Here is a 25944-nt window from a genome sequence, read left to right as displayed (position 1 = left end):
TTCACTTTTTTTTCCAAGTTTTGTCTTTGAAAATGAATCAGTCCTTTTGAATCAGAACATTGTCTTTGTTACTAGAAATTACCTGTTAATGTATTGCCAGAGAAAATTATCAATTCACTCACAAACTTCTCCCACTATTGAGATAAGATGGTGAAGACCTTTGATAACCATATGTTTACCAAATTTGTTGATTTAATTCTTTCTATTTTTCCCATATATTTTCTGAGTGACCTTTCATGCCCTGCTCCTCCTGCTCAACCGTTCATGTTGATAAAAGGTTAGCTTTAACCCTTAAAAATAAACAAAAACCTCAACCCAGCTGGAGTCGGACCTGGTATTAAAGCTTTGATGCTTACTGCTGTGCACATGGTTCAAAGTTTAGTCCCCCACAGTTCTCTCTCTTCAGATTAGTCTCTTCATTTGTTCATACATTATTTAGTGGGTGATTTGAGTAACAGATGTGTATAGGGGGCCATTCATAATTTATTACCTAGGATGAGCAAAATGTGGCCTGTGGACAGTGAGGCCAGGCAAATTTCTTTGGTTATTGGAGGGATGGGTTTTCATCGAAGAAAGAGTAGGGATTCTTTGKGTCTCAGAGCCATTGGCTGCTTTTAATAAGTATGCTCCGCTGTGTAGCAGTAAAGGCTTTTCCTAGCAATGTCTGAGGGCTGTGCAGGACCAGTCAGAGCAAAGCCAGGWTGGATAAGGAGCACCGTGAAGAACAGTGAAGTTGGTCCTTCCTGCTGGTGTTTCCATGCTCAGTCTGCCCGGCTGACAGTCAGTCTGCAGAACAGAACCAGGTGGCAACTTCTGGTTAATGAAGAAATTATGAAGAAATAGCTTTTTTAATTAGTTAGGAGGAAATAGCTAGAAAGGATGACAGCAGACATAATTTCTGGTGGTTTCCRTAATTCCAACCTGCTGACAAGAAACTTGTCAGCCACCTAACACCCTGCGAGCCGGGAGGAGCCCACGAAGGGAATAGATTCATCAAGAAAGGACAGTTTAGACRGAATCACTCTTCTGTCTATATCCAAATTTTACAGGAGTTATATTTTATTCTAGTAGCTCTGTGAATATTATTCTGCTTTTAATGTAGTAAGTTTGCTTATCTTATTAGTAAAATGGAATAACTTGGGGTGAGGGGGAAAAGAAGGTACAGATTGGTGGAACAGAATTGTTAATTGAGTGGCATTTGTGTCAAAACTTCTAATCAAATTTATACTCTTGATTAAAAGAACTGCCTGTCTGTGCCCTAATGCAGAAATTGTGCCAGGTTGCCAGCAGGCAAGGAGCTCAATGTGCTGTGCTAAGAATAGCTGCCRGGGCTAAGAGAACAGTACCTGGAGGTGGTGAAGCTTGACAGACTGCAATGCTCTGTTCTGTTTAGCTTTGAGTAGAGCTTGGGAAGCTGCAAAAGATTTCACTTATTTTTTCCTGCCTTCTATTTGGACACCTGCTGCTTCCTCCACTCTGCGTAGCAGTGCTGCTTGGTGCTGTGCCGTGCTCGCTGCCCACCTCAGGAAGCAGTTTCATTAACACGAGACAATGAGATCAGAATCCACCGAGAGGAGCAAAATCCCAGGGACCCTTTCATAGTAATAACCGGTCATTGTGAAGGGACAGATTTCTATTCCCTGGGCTGTGCAAGGGGTGTTCTCATCAATAATAAGAATGCTCGTGCCTCAATAATAAGAATGCTCGTGCTAGCCTTGCAGAAAGGTTGCAGTTGAAAAAAAAAAGACAAGATAAAAGTCCAAAGGAAAAATAGTGCTCTTATTCTGTCATTCAACATGATAAAATGCAGGACTGCAGCCRTATCTGTTTATTGTGTTGCAGCACAAAGTGATGAATATATATATATGTATATATACACACAGTATTTTTAAGTTTATAGAACATTCCTTTTGTCCTGGCTCCAAGTTCATACACAGATTAAAAGCTAAGGCAGAAATATTTTGAGAACTTTCTCTTTCAACAGGTTCAGTGATTAAGAGTATTGTTAATAGAATACAAGGACTTAGAAGACAAAAATATTGCTTTGTAGCCCTGGCTTGAGGGCAGAGAGGAAGGTGTTCTCACCAGTCCGTGTGAGGAGCTGGTGTCTTTTAAGATTGGGTCCCTGTCACGTTGGCAACTGACCTTCAGCCCAAGCAAGGACTAACCCAGTGCGGGTTTGAACACCTTCCTGGGGAGGGTCTCGGGGTTGCTGTGACGAGGGGCAGGTTGGTGTCTGCGGCGCTTGGTGTGCGCGGGCGGGAGCAGTGCAGGGCCGCGCGTCTTCTGCCCTGCTCGCGCTGCTGGAGCCCTCCAAATCGCCTGCGGAGCCGTTCCTGGAGAAGTTATTGCAGTTACTCGCTGTTAATACAGTTTTTAAGCTTGCAATCTATGATGTAGTTCTAATTAGTGGGAATATTGCCAGGCATTCAAATTAGTTCCTGCAAAGAACAGCCGTACTCTTGCAGAACTTGTCTTTATTTTTAAAGACCATATTTCTGTTCCTGGAGATGCAGAAATTGTATTTCGTATCCTATCTGTGACAGATTGCTGTGTGTCTGTTACATACATGTATATGAAGTGCCTGGCCTGAAAATTTTATTAATTGCTCCATAGGTATTTTAGAGGGATAAGTCTTACTAATCTATAATAAAGGTGAACGTATTATATAATTTTTATTCCTGTCTTTATGATAGTATTTGCATTTAAAAGTTTTAGCTAATGTATCACTTCAGTAATTCTGCTTTGGAATTGCAATTACTCATGTCTATACCTGCATATACCTACATAACACAGCAATTACTGCTTAACTGTATTAGTTTCTATTATAAAAATCTGTCTTTTAAAGACTGAAGAAGGACATAGCAGGTTCTACAAGCAGTGTATTACCTGAGGACCAGCAAATACAGACCCATGCTGTGAACATGCAGCTGCAATCCTCACCATTCCTTTTTGGTAGCACTGCAGGAGTGACCTGTAAAAAGGGAATGAGCTTTTCATTTTGCAGGCAGGTTCACGTGAAGGATGTCATGGAGCTGCTCGTGTGTAACAGGGCAAAGGAATATAATTATTTTGTCTAAAAAAAAAAAGACTTGGTGTTTTGTGGCAAAAGTCTCTGACTGATAGCTCAGAGCAGAGGAGAAAAATCAGGGAGGTGAATTAGGTCTCTGGTATAAAACACAGCTTAATTCTAACTGTGTAACACAGTATAAATTCCACATCCTTCAATCCTTGCAGAGAAACCTAATTTTAAAAATCTCTGCAGGCTCCTCTGAGGCAGAAGATGCTAATTTTAGAAATATGGCAGTGTTCCTTCCTCCCCACCCCCTTCTATTTGCTGCCAAAATGTTTAAATATAAGCAGTGCAGTAAACAAGCTGTAGGAAAAAAATAAAAGGCTGGAGAGCAGAGGGTATTGGTCTCCTGTTGATGGTTTTCTTGAAGAAAAGTCACTTTCCTCTCCCTCCTACCCCCAGCCCAGGGGTCTGCAGTTTGAGAGCAAGGCAGGGAAATGTTCGTTCTACTCAGAACACATGGCTAATAAATCTGCTTAAGTCTAACACGCGTCATAATTTTAAACACCCTCTAGTGTTTAGGAACTTAAACAAAGYATGAATGCTTGTCTGCTTAGTGCTCATAGAGCTCAGAGCATTCCTGATTCCCAGTTTATTTGGAACAGTGGAACTGAGCGCAGCACAGCTGCTTTGGATGTATGCAAACGCGCAGTGTCTTCCATGACCTGAGTGAGCAATTGCCATCACCCTGCTATACATCTTCTCAGCCTTTCAACTCTGAACTCTATCCAACTATGTACACAGAGTGGGGCTGTGTTCAGAAATGTAAGTCACAGCCGTTACTTAAGGAATAATGAATCTTGATGCAGAAAAAATAGCTCAGAATAGGTTTAATTTCTAAATGCGTCTTATTACTCAAACTTTTCGTTGTGAATACTCCGTGCTCTGTCTGCTGCTCTTCACTGGGAAGTTAAGACTTTGCTGTTGTTCCATTCCTGCATTTGTCTTTTAAATGCATCTTGTCCCTAACATGCATCAGAGATGCAGTTTATCTGGAAGCACGTTACTTTTTAAGCACTTTGTCTGTAGTTCTGGCAGCCACGAGCCTTTCTGGCTGCAGTTGCTCCTCTTCCGCACCGCTGTGATAGTGCTGAGGTTGGCTTCTTGGAGGAAACGGAGCTTTGGGAGAACAGGCTGTTCGGGGAAAGGGCTGTTAAAAGTGAAGGCTGTCAAAAGGCCCTGAAAGGGGAGCTCGGAACGTGTTCCCTTCCCTGCCACCACAGGGAAAATGTAAAATAATTGTTTGCCTTGCATTCAAGCAAGAATTTTAATGCATTTGTATTTTGAAGTAGGGAAGGGGAGCTGTGTGGAGAAATAAAGGGACCTGAGATGTTAATTTTGGTGATAACTTCTGTGATCTGCATCTATCTGACAGTACTGCTTGGATGCAGCTTTTTCTTGTATTATAGTGCCTAAGATGTAGCTGCTCACTTGAGGTGTTTACAAATCCAGTAATTCCCAAATACTGGGAATTTATTGGGAAGGAGGAACGGATTCCCTGAAAAGGTAAATGATCTTCCACTTAGTAGCTGAACAAGGAGTTAAATCTAATTCCTTTTTTCACATACTCTTTCACAGCAGAGTAGAAACTGTGTAAAATCAGTCTGTTCAGGGTCTCCCGTTCCCCCGAATGGCTTCTCACCCTGCCACTCTGTCCCTGAGGTCAATCGTAGTCCTCTCGTGCACTAACAAGGATCTAAGGTAAGTGCCATGCAAACAGCAAGAAATGCCACGTGCTCTGGCCTTGCTTTTGGGGACCGTACTTGAAACGTGGCCCTGGACGTAGGTGGGCTTTCTTCTGGAAAAGCAATATYGCAGTATGTTTTATTCTCCTTCTGAGCCTTTGCACAATGCATAACCCAAAGGGGGCACATCCAAATGATGGATATCACTGTTTCAGTCCCAAAAGGTGAAGATAAGGCAGCTGTGACAGTAAAGATTGCCTTGGATTTGGTTCATGTGAATTTGAAGTTCAAGCAATGCACTTTTCATAAAYGTTAGTAGCACTTATTGCCTTGATAATGGAATGCTTTGCAAAGCTTCCAACAGGTAGGAAATTGCAAAGCCTTTTTAACACCTTAATAATTTTACAGCTTACAACTGTGTGTATTCCCAAATAATGTAAGCAGGTAACACTATGTTCAAAAACATTATGTTTAAGATGACTAAGTCATCTTAAAGTAGACTAAGTCATCTTAAAGTAGATGGCAAAATGGTACCTCTTTTCTTCTGAAAATTAGGTGCATATCTACATGTCTACTGGCATAAATATCTTCTAAAATTAGGCAGAGAAACTAAGTGCTGTATATGATGCTGCTTAGGAAGGTTGTGACAGAATGAGGACTTGACTGCACAAATCTTGTAAGTCTGTGCTTGAGCATGAATGGTTGGCATAGTGTTTTCTCCCTGAAAAGTGTCTTAACTCCAGACTGCTCTTCCAAAGAGGATAGATAAAAATCTGGATTCTGAGAATGATGATTCTTAATAATTTCTAATCTAAACAGCAGAGACATCAAATGGCTAGTGGCTGTTGCTCTCTATTTGTAAGATGTGGTTTGATATCAGGAGGCACTGTAGTTTTTTTGGAAGCAGTTCCTGTCTGTACACTTCAGCTTGGCTGTGTAACTTCTGATACGGACATCCTCTTTCTGTGTGAATAAACATATTTTGCTTCTCCCTCTTTTCTTTCTTTTTTTTTCCTTCTCTCTCCCTATAAATAAAATAAATATTAGGCATATCACAGTGCAAAGTTCTACTTTGAGCAGTTGACTTCTGGTTAGCATACCTATAAGACTGTCTTCCCTCCAGTATCATGTTCCTAAAAGCAGCTGAATATGTCTGATAACTCTCTTGTCCAAATTCACTGCATTTTAGAGACAACTGTGGCTGGACATGATGGTGTCAGAATGGTCTGCACAATCTCTGCTCATCCTGAAGTGCAGAGAATCRTTTTATTGTTAGAGAGAGGCTGGCTGTACTCTGTTCTAAATGGATATACAATGACGCTAGTCCAAGAGCAACTGTTCAGCAAGACACAACACTGCATTTCACTTGATTATAACACTGGAAGGGATGTCCAAAGCACAAAGCCAAGCAGTCCCAAGGGATTTTCATGTCCTGCTCCCAACAGTCTGGAAGCAGCTCGTCCTGTGGCAAAAAGAAACCTGGGCCTTTGATTTATTTGTCTGCAGCTGCTGGGGCGGATTCCTTGTCTCCTGCAAACACAGTGTGGTGTTCATCTCAGAATTAGAAAAGAAAGTAGGACTGAAATTATAACTGCTGTGCATGCAGTTTATTCAGAACGTAGTGTATTGAGGAGGAGAAAAATCAGGCTAAAATGGCTGTGTCAGGACTACTTTTGCAGTGTTCCCTTACATTTTAGTCTTTAGCAGAGATTTTACCTATTGGAATGTGAGCAGAAATATAATTTGAGAGCAGTAATCCTAAATAGCTACTGCTGAAAAGAGCAAGTTTTGCTCTCAAGACCAATTACAGAAAGATTGTGCATTAGGTTTGTAGTTTTTTCCTTGCCTGGAGATAACAGCTATTTTCTAAGCCGCAGACCACTACATCAGCAGTTTGCACTTCTACATGAACTCAAACCTCCTACCTTTAAGGGACACAATATGCTGTTCATATGATATAAATTCAGGTATTATCTTGTAAAAGCTCTTTTTCTTATAGGGTTATCCTTTGTTTCTTCTCTTTGCCCTGCCTCAGCAGGACTTTCCTCTGCCTCGGTTCTCCTTTCCTGGCTTCTGCATTTCTTCCTCCCTGTCCCTCACCACGGCCAGCCCGGCAATGGGGTTCTGAGAAGCTGCTGGAGACTAAATCTCTACACTAATGGAGGCTTTTTTTCCTGGGAAATTGATAGCTAATCCAGGATTGTGCTAGAGACCTAGAATTAACTTTAAATGCTGCTCTTTGGCCTGCACTGGGCACCCTGTGGTTTTAGAGAGATTAATTTTCACACTAGCTAGTGTAATGGGGAAAACACCCTTATAGCAGGATTCATGAAGAACTGCTTTCTATTTTGCCTTACCTGACAAGAAGGGTAAGCTGTGTCCTAAAAGTAGCAGAACAAGGAGCTAATGAATAAATATATATATTTAAAATCCATCTTTGTATGAGTCTAGAATATTACAAATCATCCAGTAATAAAAATTATTGAATTTCTGGGGGATGGAGGAAAAATAAATACAGCCTTGCTTCAGTAGATAGTTGCACTTCAGCTGCAAAGGCAAGAGGAGTAAATTCAGAATATTCACAAGAATTGCCATAAAGCCCCCGCAGCTGTCACAGTGATGCCTTTCCATACCTTTACAGAGCTCTTACCTTGCCGGGGTCGTGTGTGTTTTATCAGGCTGAGTTTGCACAGTGGGGCACAGCAGTGAAGGCCTCAGCTTTTGCCTTGAGAAGCAGGTGTTAAAATGCAATGGATGCAAAGGCACCGGAACAAATACCATGTAGTGTGGATGCCTGACGCCCCATGAGGCTCCTGGGCAGCTGGGTTGCTCTGGAGATGATAGCTCAGGGGACAGACCTGGTGGGGAAAAAGAGTAAGCAACCAGGATGATGTTTTGCTGAAAATAGACCTAGGCCAAACTGACAAATCCTTTCCTACATGATAATGACGGTGGGATTCATGCTGAAGGGAAGATTGTAGTGTTTTCGTGTTGGATCATGCAGTTATGTGATCAGTGTGCAATGTTGACTGGTGTCTAAAATGCAAAAATGAGAAAGAATGAAAATTCAGCAGAGCAGTCTGGTTGTAACAAGTGGAAACAATATGCATGAGGCTGGTTTCTAGTTTGGAAAGACTGAATGCAGTGGAAGATAACTGTAAGCATTACACAACAGCTCACGTACGTTGGGAGATCAAAACTACAGCTTGAAATAAAGTGTTATGTAACAGCACAGCAAAGTCAAACAGCAGCTCTGATAACAAAAGGACTGACCTCCCTTGTGGGTGGTCAAGGTGGGAAGAGGGTCGAGAACAGCAGGGCCCATTGAGCTGGTGAGACAAACGTCTGGTTCTGCAAAAGGTCTCCTGTATCTTCTGAGAAAGCTATACCTGTCACCAGGCTCCAGCCTTCCTTTTCTCTATGAGAAAGAGCATTTCTCCATTTATCTATCAGTACTGTCTACTATTTATTTAGATTTCAAATTCTCAAGAGCACATACTGTCTCATCTTCATATTTAAATGTTATGTAGTACAGGCAGGAGCTATTTCTGCTAGCCTATAAATATGCTGAAATCCTTCACCAGAATTGAAGCAGGGCTCAAAGGTCTGCATCTACCTTTATATTTTGGGATACAGTACACACAACAATTTGGATAATTTGCTACCTTTTTTACACTAATACAGAGGTAATATTTAATTGCATTCTTTTGAAAGAGACATATGTAGTGTTTGTTAAGAAACAAATGTAAGACAAAAGTCCAGAGAAAAGTTTGCATATTTTTAACAGTGGCTGTAGGCTTTGCCACCTTAACCTAAGCAAGTTGAGAGGATCCTGTAACACTTTGTAAGATGCTCCATAGGGACAGGGGAGGCATTAAAATGTAAAAGAGGCTTTTTTGTTTTCCCGTCATAATTGAAGTAGCAAGAGATTGATAGTAGCTGCCTACTGAAGGAAAGACATTCCAGAGGAATCAAGAGAGGTTTTTACTTATTTCCTAACACCTGCATTTTCCTTGAGCATTTCGGTGAAGCAAAAATACATGCCTGTATCCCGCCTGAGAGTGGGGACCAAAGAGTTAATGAACAATTATCCCAGGTGGCTGAACACTTGAGTTGCAGTAAAAGGCTGTAACATTCATTTAGCTCCTGTGCTRGTTTCTACCTGTCAGCAGCTCCTGATATAAACTATCCAGGGAATAAAAATGAGCTTGCTCAGACCAGAAGCAGCAGCAAGCATCCTTAGGAACTTTCTGATGCTGCATTAAAAAGACCAAGGTCCACGTTTATTTTTATCATTTTTAAGAAGCTTCTGAAACGTCAGTTATGTATATATGGTCTTTGCTGCTTCCTCTGGTGTTTCCTTCACTTGATTCTGTCGGTGGAATATGGATGATGAAAGCACCGTTAGATGCATCAGCCCAGATAAAGGTAAGGGGAAATTTAATTTTAACAACCTTTTAGAGGGGACTGAGTTACATTAGAGAGTAAAGTCTAGTTTAGACAGCATTCTTTCTTGCTTGTTTTCTGTTATTCAGACTTAGTACAAAGATAAAGCAGTTTCATAAGGGAACCTTTGCTGTATCATACCCTTGTCTCCTGTCACCAGCAAACCTTAAATTATACATGTATCTCCAACAGCTGCCTCTTTCTGCATGAAAAAGTGCGAAGGAGACACCAGTTAAATCCATACCCTTCATTTTTGTTCAGTTAGGTAGCTAGCCATCATTGTAAATAAGGGTTTTCTATTTTTAACCATAGACCTTTTGCTACCCACAGTGTGAGATAGAAAAGAAATTCCAATACTATTTTGAATCAGCTAGGTTTTTTAATATTTATCTTTTAATGCATGATTTACCTTTAATCAGATACGGTTTCTGCTATATTCTCAAATGAGTTCATAGAGACTGTTCAGATTGAACTTGTCCCCGGTAAAGTTGTACCAGGGTGAAATCAGGATCCTTAAGAACTGCATAACACTGTTTTAACTAGACTCAGTAAGTTACCAGTAACTCAGATTTAGAGGACTTATATCCTGTACTGATGGCTTCTTGAGGGGTTAAAATAATTAGAGAGGAACTCTCCAAAAAAAAAAMCCCTGTTTTTATTTTCTAAAAGCTTTATCTTTTAGTTAGAAAAATCCCAAATACACACTAAACACRCACTATACACACTAAATCATGCTAACATTAATTGAATGAAATGCCTAGTTGCTTGTCTCATTTTCCAACACTATTTTATGCCCATTAGTCATGTAACTTTAAAATAGCTGTACTGTAATTAAAGAAGTCTGGTATCTCTGTGTACAGAAAAGCTCCTCTCTGTGCCTTGGATGCTACTCTTAATACCTTCATGTATATCAGTAGCCCCAATTCCCAGTATTTTTAGCTACTAGACTATTAGAAGTCACTCGTTCATGAATATCTTGCCACCTCTGTTCATTGATGCTCACTTCCCTTTTACAGCAATGGGCCTAGAAAATCATATGTTGTAAACAGAAATGGTCTTGGTTTTGTTACCGAATGTCCCTTCAACCGTTTAGCACTAGGTTCTGCTTCCAACTTCTGAACAGACTTACAGGTATCAGAGAGCCTGAGATTACATGATTATCTCCCTGGAGGACCATCCAAGTACTGGTTACCTATCTTAGTTCCACATTTGCACCTAGGAAAAGCTGAGACTTAGATTTAAGGATGTTCACAGGCTGTTTCTGCCAGAGGGTGTCGTTCTAAGCTAGCTAGTGGAAGTACCTTGCAACCAAGAAAAATAGGATTTAAATAGGATTTATTAAAAGAGCAGAGATTGATTAAAAGAGCTTGAAGCCATGGGCAAAGCCATTTAATGATGATTCCCTCTAAAGGGTGGCCACTTTCCTGGTAGTGTTTGTGCTATGAAGAGGAGATATGGTACTCCTCTCACTTAGGAGTAGAGCAGTGGTGATGCAGCTGAAGCCAGTAGTTCTTAGTACCTGAAAGTCTCTAAAATTATTCATCTGACGTCCCTGTTACAAGAATTCTAATGTGAAAGGTTGTGATATAATAGCTGTCAATCCTTTAGTATTGTCTGCCTGCTTCACAGAGCTCTCTTTTCCCAGAAAAGCCCTATTCATCAAGGTTTTGCTGTCTTTTTATTATCATTAGACTTGCAGTAGAGCAGTAGAGTGCCTTTTGTCTACATTTGTTGCAGCTGAGGATCCAGTATAAAAGATGTTTTTGAGGATCAAAGTCAACAGAGCTTTTTGGGTTCAGGATGACAGACCTTGTGCTTTGGGCAAAGAAGGCAGGAAACTTAGAATTATAAAAAATGTTTCTTCTGTTTTTTTTTTTTTTTAAACTTTACTAGTTGCCTGTTTGAGTGATTAAACAGGCACTTCACTTTCTTTACCTGTGGGATCTAAGCCTGGAGCTGCTGAGTGTATAATGCAGTRATTATTGACTGTCAGTGTGCTGTCAAGAATGGGATTTTTTTTCTACAGGTGGAAGAGACTGAACTCCACACTAAAAACGTAAGCAAAGGTTGAGAGTAAAAATCAGTTTGTGATGATCACCAGTATTTCAGACGCAGATGGCTTTTCTTAACCTCTTTCAATATGACTTGTTTTCTTGCACCAACTTTGCCTTGAATTCTTAAAGGTGTTTTCATAGAAGTCATTCAATAATGTTAATGGATGTCTTCCCTCCCAACCTGCCTTAATCTCCCTTTCACTGTTTGTGACCCATGTCACTGAACAGATGGTAAAGTGCTGGAAGATCTTTAAAGGTAAAGAGTTTAAGGTCTTATTTTAATTGACTGTAGGACTATTTTCTTATACAAGGTCAGAGACTGGAAACAAGGTGACTTTAGAGCAAATTTTATGTAGTCTGTCTTTGGAAGAAACTTTAAAAGGCTGATGTCTTTCTACATATATTTTTTAGCAAACTTGCTAACATATTTACATCTTTTTGCTAGAAGTATTTTGAAAATTGTATTTCCTCTGCCAAAATTGGCATCTGAACCTTTAGTAGAGTTCATTAGCAGGTTGCTATTTTATTTTTAATCATTGAAGGTAAAGCTGTAAAAATATTTCAAAAAGAGGGAATATTTTAAATAGAAAAGAGCTAATAATATTTTTACACTGCGAACAGAATTTGATGAAGACATTGAAAATTTCCAAGCCTTTGCATCCCGTTTATATGACAGAATGGAGGGAAGGTTCTGTTTTGATAGCTTAGGGATAAATTCATTGTAAACCTAATGCTTCATTGGTAAAACGTGTATCAGAATCTTAATACATTTATTAAACAGTCTTTCGTAAGGCACAATCTACTTGAAGGCTTAAAAGAAAGCCTAATACTCATTTAAATAAATAATTGCATCAAAATTTTCGGAAGAGCTAAAGTGGTCTGAATGTCATAGAAGGAGACAAATCAATTTTTATTACGTTAGTGCTTTCTAATAGGTCTCAGTTCCACAAATGTTTATTCATATGAGTAAAGTAACTTAAAAGACTTGAGGATCAGTCCCACAGTTAGAAGCTATGAATTTTTCAGCAGCCTTGGAGGGCCCTGGCAATGCTGGTGTTTGCAGTTCCCCAGCAGAGCCGCCCTCGCGGGGCCTCCTCCTTGTGCCTCCAGCTCTGGAAGGGCAGAACRGCGCAAGAGGCATTGCAGCTCCTGATGTTTCTCCACATGGAATTAGTGGCCTTGTAAACTGTCACACACTAGAGGGATGTATTAGAATAAAGCAGAGTCTTTAGGTCCACATTTGAGCATTTGTGTTTGGTAAGTTTTGGATGGTGCTGGGTGAGAAATGGGAGCTAGTGAACAGCCTGGCTCCCGCCTGCCCCAGGGAGAGACAACCCTTTAATCTTGAGTGAGGATTAGGGCTCTTAGAGTTGCTGTCCAGATGGTCTAGCTGTGGCTTGTAGTCTACAGCTCCGACTGGATCCATGGCAAAGGTCATTAGGATGGGAATGGTAGAATTAAGGAAAAGGCAGCTTAGAAGCAGCTGGGATAATGGTGTGGTCCAGCTGGTCATCCCGGTCATCCACATGTCTTTTGAGCCTATGAGCATTTGTGTGGGTGCAAGAAACTTGCCTATAAGCCTGCTTCTGCCTGAACATTTCCCTTAGGGTTTAGCAGAACCATTCAGAAGTGGTGGTGGTTCTAGGGAATTCTTAATGTAGCTGCTGCAGAAGTTATCTACAAATGTTGTCCGTGCTGCATCACCGTGTGCTCACCACATCTCTCCCCTGCTGACATGGTCGCCACAGCAGCACAGCCAGCGATTGTGTGCAGACACGCAGCGCTGAGGACAGAGCCACGGAGACGTGCAGGCAACTGGCTCCAGAGGAGAAAACTGGAGCTTGCTGTCTAGACGGTGTTGCTGCAGGCTCTTGGGAACAGGCAGCACTTCTGGGGGGGAAGAAACATTAATCACACATTCAGAAGTGTGATTACACATTTAAAATCCATTTTGTTTTATTCTGCATTCTTTAAGAGYTCCCTTGATGGGAAGCACACATCTACTTTATCTGCGATGGTATCTGTATTAGACTTAATACATATATCTCTAATTGCTGCCCATGTGTTTATTTTAGGATCAGCCTCCTGTGAGGAGGTTAGCTGGCTAATCTGGTAAACTGGGTCTGTAGTGTAAAGTGTGTTCATTCAAGGATAAATAGCTGTGAAATTACAAGAATAATCCTTGTGGATTTACAAGTCAATTACAGTATCAGCTCTGTAATATCTAATGTCTCTGAGGATCAATATGTTGCTTTCCAGAATATTTTCCACGACCTGTTCAGCTGCTAGTGAGCTGAGGATAGGACGTGTGTCTGCGTGCTGCTACTTGCCATTTTCAAACTTCTTGCTACACCAGAAGCCTAATTTGCCTTTTGTTTTGCTTCTCTTCTACTGTCTTCTGAGTGAAACCTAATACATGGTGAGCATGAAGAGAGATCAGAATCTGGTTCATGTGTTGAAATCTCCTGTACTGAAATTTCTGGGTTTGTCTTTCCTAGTTGAASGACTACAGCTATGTGCTGACTACAGCTCTATGTGCTGTAATAACTTTATAACACCTTTACAAAACATGCAGGTTGCTGGTTAATCTATCCTGAGAGGTTAATTATAAATCTGTTTGCCCCAGAATTCTCTCCATTTTGCTCACTTCCCACCATCTTCCTCACTTACATATGTATGTGCTCCTATATCTTGTAAAAAATGCTCTTTTTTTGCATGCTTGAGTTATTTTTCCCCTCTTAAACTTTGGATGCTTTTTGTAATAAGACTCTCAAGAGTCTTCAAGTCTTCTGAGTTATGCTTTTAGCTAAGCCCCATGCCAGCCTGCAAAGTCAAGCATTGTTCTATTTTAAAATCTCTTTGTGACTAGAAAAGCCTTTGGTGCCATCAAAGAATAATAAATTTCTAAAGTGCCATAGAAAGAAATGTTTAATCTGTATGTTGTATCAGATGAGCAAAATTTTTGTAAGGATGTCAAGTGAGGCTAGAATAGAAACCTCTTTCAATAGGCTTATATCCTAAATACTTCGGCTCAATATGCTTAGGGAAAACAGTTGGAAGAGGGAATGTGTCACATTTAACCCTTTGTTATTTCATGTTTCCTCCCCATGCTGAGTATCCAGTCATGATCAGAAAAATGAAGGGGCTTTTTGAAAGATGTTAGTTATTTTTCTGGGTTTCTGCAATCCTCTATTGAGGAGACCTGAAGGACAGATTGATGATGTCAACTAAGAGTTAGAAGAATAAAAGCTTTCCTCTTGTCTGGGTCTGGGCTTACAAACCCAACTTTAAAGTTAACATCATAAATCAAAACATCAAAATAGTTCTTCTTTTCTAGTGTTGTAGATCACTGACATTTCTCTGTAGTTGAATAAAAAATAATATATTCAATATTCAAAATATCCCTGCATGTGTGCAATTCTGACTCTGAGCTGTGCACATACCTAGACATAGCTGCAAAATAAGTTATGTTTTATTCTTCTTTACCCTTCCATTTGTCTCCGATTTGTACCACGTACAGTTTTATCTCTGTCTTTGTGAAATGTAGCATTGTTTACTCCCCATTTTAAGACCTAAGTAGTTTGCCATCCTCTCCCTGTACTGCTCTTGAAAGCAGCATTAAGGGAATGGAGGCCAGTGCGTGCGTGGGGTGAGCAGCAGAGAGGCACTTGCAGCCTTAGCGCTGGTCTGGACCCCTAATCCAGATCCAGCTTGGGTTTTCTTTTGGGTAACTCTGTAATTCACCTCTAAGGCCAGTTTAATRTGAGAACTTTGGATACAGATGACGAAGTAAATGACTTCTATCTGAGAGCTAATGATTTGTAAAATTAAAGTTCTTTCAAACYGTGAAAGGAGAAGTGGGATGTATTTAATGAATGTGCCTTTTTGCGAGCAATTTGTGTTTAACTGAACAGCCTAGAAACGTGTGAGGTGCTTATATGGATCACAGACAGCGAGAGCAACTGCACCTTATACCTGCAATTTACTGTATGTGCTGATTCGGAGGTGTGATAACATGAACGATAGATTTACACGTTTGGAGGTTTTTGGGTGCGTTTCAAAGGGAGTGCGAGAGTCAAGTCATGCTTCTTAAGAATTCCCTTAGCTGCTTTGATGTGCTTTGCTCATCAGGCCCTGCAGCGCTCCTGGCTGCCATGGACAGCCCTTGTTCYGTGCAACGCCTTCTGTCCCAAGCAGCTTCTCGCTCGCCTCTGCGTGAGCTGTGAGGTCAGAAGCTAATTGAAATGGAAAATAAATGATTTTGTTGTTGTTTTTTAACCTTCTTATTTGCTGCGGCCATAACACGTGTCACCTTAATCCCTGCACTGGATAGGCCAGAACTACGGCTTTAGGATTAATGCTTATAGTGGATTTAGGATTTCAAGCAAACGTGTTGCTAGGTTTGCGTTGTATCTATTTTTTTCTGCCTGGAGAGAAATGCTTTTCCTTTTATCAGCGATGCCTTTTAAAATTTTGAGGAGAACCTTCTGAGAAAGGATGAAGACACATACAATGATTTTTGAAGAGACGAAGATGTGTGCAATGATTTTTGAAGCGCTATATGAGAAGAAAATATCTTTTTTTTACAGACCTGGAATGAGAGTGAGGAGCTTAAGCACTTGGAGAGATTTGCAGTGAAAAGCAAGGATGCTGAGGGGAATGGGCTGCGCTCTGGTATCTTTGTGTTAATCTACAGCAATGGACAACATTGGTGGGTTGAAGAGCAAGGAGCGCCCTGAGGAAGAGTGGGGCTGGCAGGTTTGCTAGGGCATGTGCAAGGGGTTCTCCTGCTTGTCAGGAGGAGGAGGCTGCCTGTGGAATCCAGCTGGGGTTTGRCATAACGGCGTGGGGGCTGCTCAGGGGCCGACATGTAGCGAAGGAGAAGGAGGACCATCCGGAGGCTCCGGTGTGTGCCAAGAACGGGCGCCTGGCCGCCTTGTCCCCCACGCCCGCCTGCACCCGCCACGCGGCATCCCGTGAGCACAGAGCCGCAGCCGCCGTCCTCCAGAACGGGCACACGGAACATCGCGCAGCATAAACAGCTTTTTGATGGGATCTTTTAGTTTAAATTTGGATGTGGGAGAAGGCCAGAGTTCACAGGGTTAACTGCTCTGCAACAAGCTGAAAAATACTGCAGGACCTTTGAAGTCATTGATTATCTTGAAGTGTTTTCTCCTAGTAACATTTCTATGCTATTAAGTTGAAAACTTGGAGCTACAGAATTTTGATCATTGTTAAGGCCTACAGAGCTTGTGTACAGTTTTAAAGCTGCCATTTGCCTCAGCTATGGATGCCTCAAAATCTCCTCTGCTTCGAAATAAGTTCTCAATTGCCCGCCTTGCTGAAGAGTTTTTCTGGGTTGGTGGCAGCATCGTAGCTTCTCCGAGATGGAAAATTGGTCATATTGGTAAGATGTAGACTGAACACCTGACGCTTACCTGCACAAGGGAGCAGCATTTTAAAAGTTTTTGTTTTTAAATCTTATTTAGTGACACTTATCTTGCAGTACTGTGGGGAGAGGAAAATAAAGAAGGTGATAAACAGCACTAGTTTTACGTTATTTTACTGTTTTACTGTTTTGTCAGTGCAGTTATTTTGCTCTTCCAGAACCTCTGAATTACATTTTTAATTTATTTTCCTTACTACAGAAATGCAAATGCAGTGTTGCAAAGTTTGGCATGTGCTGGCCTTCAGAAATTCTCCATCTTCCTTCTACATACTCAGAAAGAGAGTTTGGCTGTCTGGTCTTAGTTGCCATAATTTGTAAATACTCTCAATTCTTTAATTTTTTTTTTTAATTTAATGTTTGTTTTGTTTTCAGTCCTTGTAATCACTATTTAAAAATATGTCTGCTGTTCACTTGATTCTTCTGGAGATTTGTTCTTAATACTGATATTCTATGGCAAAATACTCAAACTTCCCTAGCTGGCTGAGGGAGTTTTCTTTGATTCGTATCAGTCTTTCTCCTTCATTGGTGATAAAGCAGTAAACCTAATTGGCAGTGGCTGGGTCCCTGCAATGTTCCTCTTCAGTAAAAGCTTTCTGTGCCTCTCATCTCCAGGAAAGCATCCTCAGTGGCCCTGATACAAACACTGGCTACTTTGGAAGCACTTTTTTGTCCTGCTTGTTTGCCACTTTCACCAAGCAAAGATTTTTTTTAATGAGGAAGTCAGAGGCACAGCTAGCTTAGAAGCTAGGGGGGATTCTCSGAGAGGTTCTGAAGAGCCATCCTGCCCCTGTGCCCAGGTGGCTGATTCCGGCTCGGCCAAGAGAGACAGAGAGCTGAGAGGCTGACCTCAAATTCAGCCCTCTACTTTCCACAAATTTTAATGTCTTTTCTCCCATTAACACATTATTTATTAGTCACTGAATGCTGAAAAGATAGAGCTGGTCTTAAATTCTGCCTTGTATTCAGCAAACACTGTCCCAACTGTTCCTGTCAGATTTAAACAGAACTTTTCTCTTTCAAAGTAATTTTAAGGATTGTTTTCTAATGGGAAGAATAGTAAGAGTTTTGAAATTGAGAGAGACTTGAGTCACTGAGAGGAAATAAGCAGGAGAAAATTCATGCATTAGCAATGATAAAATGGCTTAAAAAATATATAGGAATGTAAAAAGAAACAAATGAAAACTAATGGACTTGGGCTGAGGTAAGATCTGTATTTGAACTGGGTCCTGACGTAGCGATGTGGATCTTGTCTGTGAACGCCGGAGGCTGAGAATATCTCTGGTGAACTCTTGACCATGCCAGTCTCTCTACGACAAAATCTTGGTTTCTGTTTGTGAGTTTTTATTTCTTTTGAACAGACCAGCTTTTATGTAAGAGAAAATTGAGCTGGAGTCTTCCTCCCTGTATTCATGCTGTAAAGGGAAGAATGTGCTCTGAATATATTGTTTGCCTCCATTGGGAGCCACAGAAGACTTAATTCTATAGGTAACAGCGGTTATTAATAGCAATATGTTTGATTCCCGAGGCAGTATGTCAAATTGGAATGTCTACCAATGCACTCCATTAGCACATGTATCTGAGGAGCAAAACCAGCTCTTTTTTTGCAGGCAGCAGTGAGTGTCAGAGCTGCTGGGATTAGAGTCTCACTTATGGAATGTCTTGAGGGCCAGAAGCGGTGTCTGGGAGCTCTTGTTGGGAGAGTCGGACGGCAAACTCTCGTGGAGCTTCAGGCTCGAATCAGTTGTGTAGTTTATATGCAGCGTTTTCAAAATGCCTTCTGATTCCAAGTCTTTTGAACTGYGTGAATTCCCCTTACACCAAACTGGGTATATTCGTTCTGAAAAGATTGGATGCATTGTGTCTAAACTGAGATAAAATATTCCTGACAGGGAAAAGTGGAGCCTGACAGTTCTTTGGTTTGTCTATTGATGAGCCAACTATAGGTGAAAAAAACATTTCTGGTGAGTCTTTTAAAAATGTTGGAATTATTGCTGCTTCCTGGGATTTGCCGTGCTGAATGTCTGTCAGGTGGGGGAGTCCTCTGCATGTGGGACAGCTGCTTTGGTTTGGAACAGGCTGCACTTATAGATCACATGCATTGGAGGGGTTACTCGAGGCTCACAGGCGTGTTGTGTTCCAGGGACCCCGAAGGAAACAAGACTTGGAAACCTCCGTTTTCCTCTCCRTGTAGTATTTAGATGAGTGCTTGTTTTGGAGCACACAGTCAGGATGCATGGTGTCAGGATGTGTTAGCAGAGCAGAGCTGAGCCAAGACGTGCTTTGCTGGGCTCCTGCCTTTTCTGAACGGACTGACTAGTGCCAAACGGTGTGACATTATCTGGAGCCACATCACGCTGCGGTCATGAATGTTTTGACAGTTCTGATCCGTATATAAAGTGTTCAACTGGTTCCATTCTGTCCCCGTGTGCTGAGATGCTCCCACTCCTCCACACATGTACAGCAACCCCCAGAACTCCTCAAAAACCAGGGTGCCTCTAAGCCATAAATATTAGCAGAGATCAGAACATGGGTATAATTAAATATGAAACTGGGACTTTTTTTTTTTAAGGAGAAATTTTAGAGGTTTATAAGTTGTCTATTTTTGTTACATGTTGTTACCATAAGGGTTTTTAAGGTCACTATAAATGTTAATATAAGCAGTAAATGACTACCTTGAGTGGCTTGGCTGCATCAGTCTGGTATCATTGGACRTTAGGAGCAAAGTCTGACTTACTTGTATCACCTTATTTCTTTCTCCAGTGGAAAGATGTATGAGTTTGATGCAAGCTGGCACGCAGATGATCAAACTCCGTGGCGGTTCCAAAGGCCTGGTGCGCTTTTATTACTTGGATGAACACAAGTCGTGCATTCGCTGGAGACCATCTCGGAAGAATGAGAAAGCCAAAAGTGAGTGTCAAAGGGCCTTGCTCTTTCATTAACAAGTCAACACAATGCATTTAATTTCCATTTGTAGATGATCAAGAGGCATGTTAACATTGTATATAGCCTTAAGGTCTGTRTATGATTTCATGAAGATTAGTAGCTTATGTGTATTAAATTGCTGTTTGCTGTGCAGGCTACAAAAGTGTAACAACTCAGAAATGAGTTGTGCTGAAACCCTGTGTAAATATAAGAACTTGCAATCTCAATTTTGGGCCAGGTTTGAATTATTTTTCTGCAAGATTTTCTGTCACTTTTCCATCCCTGTAGCTTGGTTAGCTACATACCATATGACTGAAGAGTAAATTAGAGGTTTTGTGGGATTTTTTTGTAACTACCAGAGGCATCCACATAGATCAAAAGTATATCAATTCCCTGTGTTTGTGAAGACAGATTTTAAACCATCCCTTTTGCTCTTGAAATAATAATAATAAAAACAGAGGACGGTTGACAATCAGCCATGCTTTTTCAAGATGCCAATATCTGCATTCTCTATTCTGTCTGTCTGATCTAGAGCAAAATGAGGAGGTTGTCATAATTTTCAGCTTATTTGCAATTATTTCCTTCTATTAACTCATATACTGCAAAGAAAGTGTTTGAGAAACAGTTATTATTTAAAGTCACAAGTTGCAACCGGGGATATGATAGAGTTCAACTATTTATTTAATAGAAGCTGTTTAAAAAGATGCATGAAACTGCATTGGTAAGGGACCAGTACAGGGAAGACAAGATGTTTGGTAACAATTGTGCCAGTGAGAGGAAGAAGACACCAGAAACTGAGTTATTCTTACAATTTTTCATTTATAAAGTAATCATATATTGGTTTTACCTTTATCTCTGAACATGATTCATGGTTTTGTTGTCTAAAGGGGATGTAAGTTTAATAATATTATAAGAGGTGTACTACTTTTATGGTTAAACTTAAGGCTGGGTCTTGAAAGTTCTGATCCCACCGCTCTTACTCCCTTGTGTGACCTCCGACAATCCACCAAATTCAAGATTTTTAATGTATTCAATCAGTTTGTAACACAACATCTTATCTGTGAAATGAGAATAATATTTCTTTTTGTAATTTCCTTAGTTTTCAAGCAGATTGTCCATGAATGCATTAGGTACATTCTGCTTACAGTGGATCATGTCTAGGGAAATAAGAAAAAGTTCTGATTTTCTTGTGCTTGAGAGAAACCGTTAATAAACTAAAAATACAGATTACATAGTCTTAAGAAAGAGGAAACTAAAAATACTATCCTATCACGTTAGATGCAGTCATGCTACTGTCTTCTTGGGCTATAAAGTGTGGTGCTCACTTAGACTAATTTTATTCTGGATGCTTTATCTTCTTGTTTCCACTGTAAGATATAGTCGTCAATTACGTGGCCAAGTAGCCGTGTCACTTGGCAGTGGGGCGGAGGAGGTGATTTATTTGCTCCAAGCAAACAGGAGGGGATTCTCTTTGCAGTCTTGCTGTAGACCTGTCTGCGTGAATATTCTTGCATAGCCAGTCGCTAACGAGCCCCCTACTTTATCCTTCCAGTCTCTATCGACTCTATTCGGGAGGTGTGCGAGGGGAAGCAGTCGGAGATCTTCCAGCGCTACGCTGATGGCAGTTTTGATCCCAACTGCTGCTTCAGCATYTACTACGGAGACCACATGGAATCTCTTGATCTAGTATCTTCCAGTGGAGAGGAAGCACGCACATGGATCACAGGGCTGAAATATCTCATGGCAGGGATCAGTGATGAAGACAGCCTGTCAAAACGCCAGAGGACCAGAGACCAATATCCTTTTTTGTCACCTGAAAGAGAGTCTCCCAGCAGTGAGGTGATGAGCGGTCCCAAAAATTCCTTTAAGTATTTGTTAGGTTAAAAGTATATACCAGGCTTGAAGTTTCAAAATGGTTTCTCTGTCTGTTTCTAGAGACAGACAGGAGTTCTTGGAGATTGGCATGTGCAAGATTTAGAGATGAGTGGAATAGATTGAAAAATACACAGGCGCCATGTAAAGCATTCTATTTTATTAGGTTTTACAGAATAAAATATATTACAACATTTCAATTTGCTCATTCTGGTTACTGCTCTGCAGCAAGTATTTTTCTGTATCATTTACATAATCAGCATAATAGGTTTTTGCAAGGGCCCTAGCTTGAGTGTAAGAGAAACCTGAAAATAGTAAGTAATTCGAGATTCTGGCCTAAGCAAACCACTTGTRCAAGGTTTATAAGATACTGTCAGTCTGTAATATCACTGAAAGCAAGAGCTACAATTCTTAAAAGGCAAAAACAACAAAAAAAGGATAATTAGTGAGTATTAGCAAGATGAGATTCTGGGAATCACTGAATGTGCYTGAAGAGCACATTAGATACATTTGCATCAGCTCGTGTGCAAATTTTTGTTCTTTAGAATAAATTCTGCTGACAAGTTTAGTCCACAGTATTATTTCATAGATCCTAGATGTTTACTTTTCTAGTTTCTAACTGAAAAAACAGTATCTATGCAGTTTTAAGTCTTGATAACATTTAATATAATCCCTTGATATTCCATACACTTCCTTAACTCCTATTCAATGTGGTTGAAGCAGACTTTTGATGAGGCAGACAAAAATGGTGATGGAAGTCTGAGTATTAATGAAGTACTGCAGCTAATGCACAAGCTGAATGTGAACCTACCCAGACAAAAAGTCAAGCAAATGTTTAAGGTAAGAAATGCAAAGGTATTGTTTTCATAGAGTACAAGTCCAGGTGCAGGGTGTGCTTTGAGATAAGAGGAGGCTGGCTGCAGACCTGTGGTAATGTAATGGAAAACTCTCTGTACTTAAGAATAGATTGCAGACTTATGGCAACACTTTGTTCCTGGGCAAATATGAATTGCTGTTCACATGCCAGCCACAAACGCTTTGTGAAGTCTGCTCAGGGTTGCTGCCTGCAATGCTGAGAACTTATTTAGTTCTTGAGAATTTAGGAAGATTGGGTTAGTAAAAAGTTGCCTTTTAATTAATTTATTTACTTTTAATTCTCTGGCCTACAGTGTTCTTAAACCTGTCTACAGCAATATGAGCGAAGCAAATATATTAACTCATTTTTTGAGAACAAAATAGGGAGTGCTGGAGAAACTGTAGAAAATATTCAGCATTTTCTGTCCTGTTTGAGAAGAGCTTCAGCTGTTCTTTTCAATACCTGTCCCAGGCAGGGTTTTATTTCTTCATTTCTTTTCATGCTTTTGGGAATAGTTTTTTTCAAGCAACAGAGTAACTACTGTTGCTGCAATATCTCTGTAGCTCAACTACTGTACCTAAAATATCATCAGGCTGGAGCCCACCAATTTAGCTTTATTCTGATTGAGGAGTTTGTTTCAAGTGTCTTAAGACTATGGCTGTGCAGGTGGGTGTCTCACTGTCGCGCTGCTGTGTGATGCAGGAGGCCGATACAGATGACAACCAGGGCRTGCTGGGCTTTGATGAATTCTGTGCCTTCTACAAGATGATGTCAACGCGGCGTGATTTGTACCTGCTAATGCTTACCTACAGCAACCACAAGGACTACCTAGATACGGATGACTTGAGGCGCTTTCTTGAGATTGAGCAAAAGGTAAGAAACCCAAGACAAGACCTGCAGTCTGAGGGTGGATGCCAGAAACCTGGAACATTGTTATCCCAACGTATCATTTACAAGTGGCCTTTTCTTTCTTTGCTTTCAAGAAAAGAAGGAAAGACACCACAGAGAGGAAACTGTAGACAGAAGTAGATTAAGGCTCCTTGAAATTATAATAAGAGAAGTTGGCAAAATGAGAAGTTACTGGGTTCTAAATAAAGATTCTTATTTAACTTTTAAGTAGGAGAGTTCTTTGTGGGTTTTTTCTTTGTGTGTGTGTGTGTGTGTGTGGTCTGGGTGGGTTTTGGATGAGTTTGGAGAGTTTTATTGTTTTTTTTTCTTTTTTTTTTCAATGGCTTTTTGAACTTCTCATGATTAGGAGAATTCATTTAAGATATGCTATTTGCGTTTTTTTAATATTTGTAAGAGAAAAGTCTTATTGCCTTGGCCTATCTCTGACGGCCTATTCTCTGATGGCTCTTACTGGAGTAGATAAGCTGTGCTAGGAGGGGAGAAAGACAAAGAAAAGCTCTGTAATTGGGCATCATGGTAAGATTTGTAATTAGTGAGCTGGTTGTTTCTCTGATATTATCTTTCTGTTTGCCGTTGGGGATGTGTTGCTATAGGAGAGGAAACTGTAGTCATACATATGAAAAGTGAGCCGCTACTTTTATTTCGCTCAGGAGACTGTGAATGAAACAATTAGATTTTAATCTTGTGGGCTGGTGTGACTATTTCTTGAATCACTCTGCTCCCACTGCCTCATTCTCTTGAAGGGTCTTCTGTTGGGTCGCTGAACATCATCTCTGCAGTTCCATTCTTTCTTATGTGTTCTTGCAGAAAAATCGCATCAATATCTGATGTCTTCCAGTATTCATTAGCCTAGTGCAAAGATGCTCTYTGTGGCTTTGCTTATGGCTATGCAAGTGTAGCTCATGGCAATACACTGAATTAATTATGTCCCTTTCTCAATTATTATACTTAGGTATCTTCTCAATTTGTAAAGTGGAAGTTTCTCTTTTCTGAAGAGCTGTTGATAGCTGCCCATGTTTTAGATGTGCTTTGAGGCTATATGGTAGTGCATAGTAGGTATTCTCTCAGCACTTCTCTCAGCACTGGAGCGAATCTTACACACTATATTTTCCCTTTGAACCCATCTGAAAGAGGCACAGTAATTTTAGTCTACCAAAACAGCTAATGTGCTATTATACAGGGTCCAGTAGATAATAATAGTAGGTAATGGTAAGCATTATATCTGAAGTTGCTCATGAAGCTGAGACATATTACTCTTCAGAGACATTAATTCAAAGCTTAGAGCTTTACTCTGCAAATATTGAAGTGCACTCATGCACCGTGCTTAAGGCTGCATATGCACATTCAGCTAAATGCCAACAAACTATTACTGTGGTGCAGTAAATGCTGTCTTGTGTCCCTGTACTGAACAAGGGGTCTAGCCTACTTCAGTCTCATCAGTAAGTTTGTCTATCAGTCAACGCTGCACATCAAAGTCACGGGAGCCTGTTTTCTGAGAGCTCATTTTTTCTGAAAAAGAAACTAATCTTGATATATTCTTTATTTAGTGGAAGAAGGATTTCTTCTTTTTGCTTGTATGGTACATCCTGTATCATAGATGGAAACCTTTATGGAAGCAAGAATCTTTGGAACAAAGCTACCTTGAAACAAGCAATTTTACTCCTGTACTTCTGTCATAAATAGCTCTTGGTCAGGACAACCTTGGGTCTTTCTGGTTTGTGGTATCCTGGCGGTCTAGGAAATGATAAGATACAGAGTACCTGCATCATGAGGACTATGGCCGGTGGAACAGGCTGCCCAGAGAGGCTCCACTTCAAAAGTTTCCAAGGCCAGACTGGATGGAGCGCTCYGCTGCGGCTGTGACCTGATAGCTGACCCTGTTCTGAGCTGCATTTTGAACTAGCTGAAGTCCCTTCCAACCTGGGTTATTTTATAGTACAACGAGCTCATGTCTAGACACATGCAGAAATTTCTGAAATGAGGAAAAAAAATGGATGGCAAAGTGCAGTCAGCCAGTGAAACTGCATTGACTTCTCTTTGCCTGTTCCCTCTCACGATCTTTTTTGAAAGTGCATGCCTGTAGTCATAAATCTACATCAAAGTTTCAAGAGTTGTCTAAGAMATGGATGAATAAAAAAGTCACCTTTCTGCCGCACTCATCATTTTAAATGAGTGGGATGTGTTTCCATTTCATTGGTCTATTGATCTTCCTGATGAGAGAGGAAAATGAACATTAGCCACTGACAAGGAGAATACATTTCTGGAGGGTTTTGCTTCCGTGCCTGGTGCTCTTTCTCATGTAATATATGCAGGGAAAACAAGTGCTCATTTTGTTGGTTTGAAGATTATCAGCAAAACAGAACTAAACAATGTTGTGGCAGCAATGTTATAGAGATGCACTTGGGAAGAATGTTAGGTTTCTTTTCTTCCTCTTTTATTCAATGTTAAATTAACACAAAAAAAGGCATTGGTCTTGTAGCAAATATGGTGGTGGTTTAGGTTCTGCTAAATTATAGTGTCAACCATCACCARTTCAGCCAATTTAATGGTAACCTCCTTTGGCAACAACGTCTCAGTTTTCGTATGTGCCATGTACAGTATCTGATGGAAAGGTCTTGCTGGACCACTCAGGACAGGAATATTAAATACAAGCAGCAGTAATAATTAAATGGAAAAAA

The 25944-nt window shown here is 40.5% G+C and overlaps 1 protein-coding gene across 1 annotated transcript in view; it reads left to right on the top strand.

Annotated features, from left to right (window-relative positions):
- The window catches only part of PLCH2 (phospholipase C eta 2), a 68416-nt gene that overhangs the window by 19673 nt on the left and 22799 nt on the right, over window positions 1–25944 (top strand). The window contains exons 4-7 of the mRNA XM_026051016.1: window positions 19468–19614; window positions 21182–21425; window positions 22212–22341; window positions 23060–23230. Coding sequence (XP_025906801.1) covers window positions 19468–19614; window positions 21182–21425; window positions 22212–22341; window positions 23060–23230 — 692 coding nt within the window. The remainder of the gene's footprint in view (window positions 1–19467; window positions 19615–21181; window positions 21426–22211; window positions 22342–23059; window positions 23231–25944) is intronic.

The sequence above is a fragment of the Nothoprocta perdicaria genome, unplaced genomic scaffold (genome assembly GCF_003342845.1).
Source record: "Nothoprocta perdicaria isolate Ctin4 unplaced genomic scaffold, notPer1 scaffold_72, whole genome shotgun sequence".
Taxonomy (NCBI): Eukaryota; Metazoa; Chordata; class Aves; order Tinamiformes; family Tinamidae; genus Nothoprocta; species Nothoprocta perdicaria.
The sequence above is the reverse complement of the archived record's forward strand: the minus strand, read 5'-3'. Positions and strand labels throughout refer to the sequence as shown.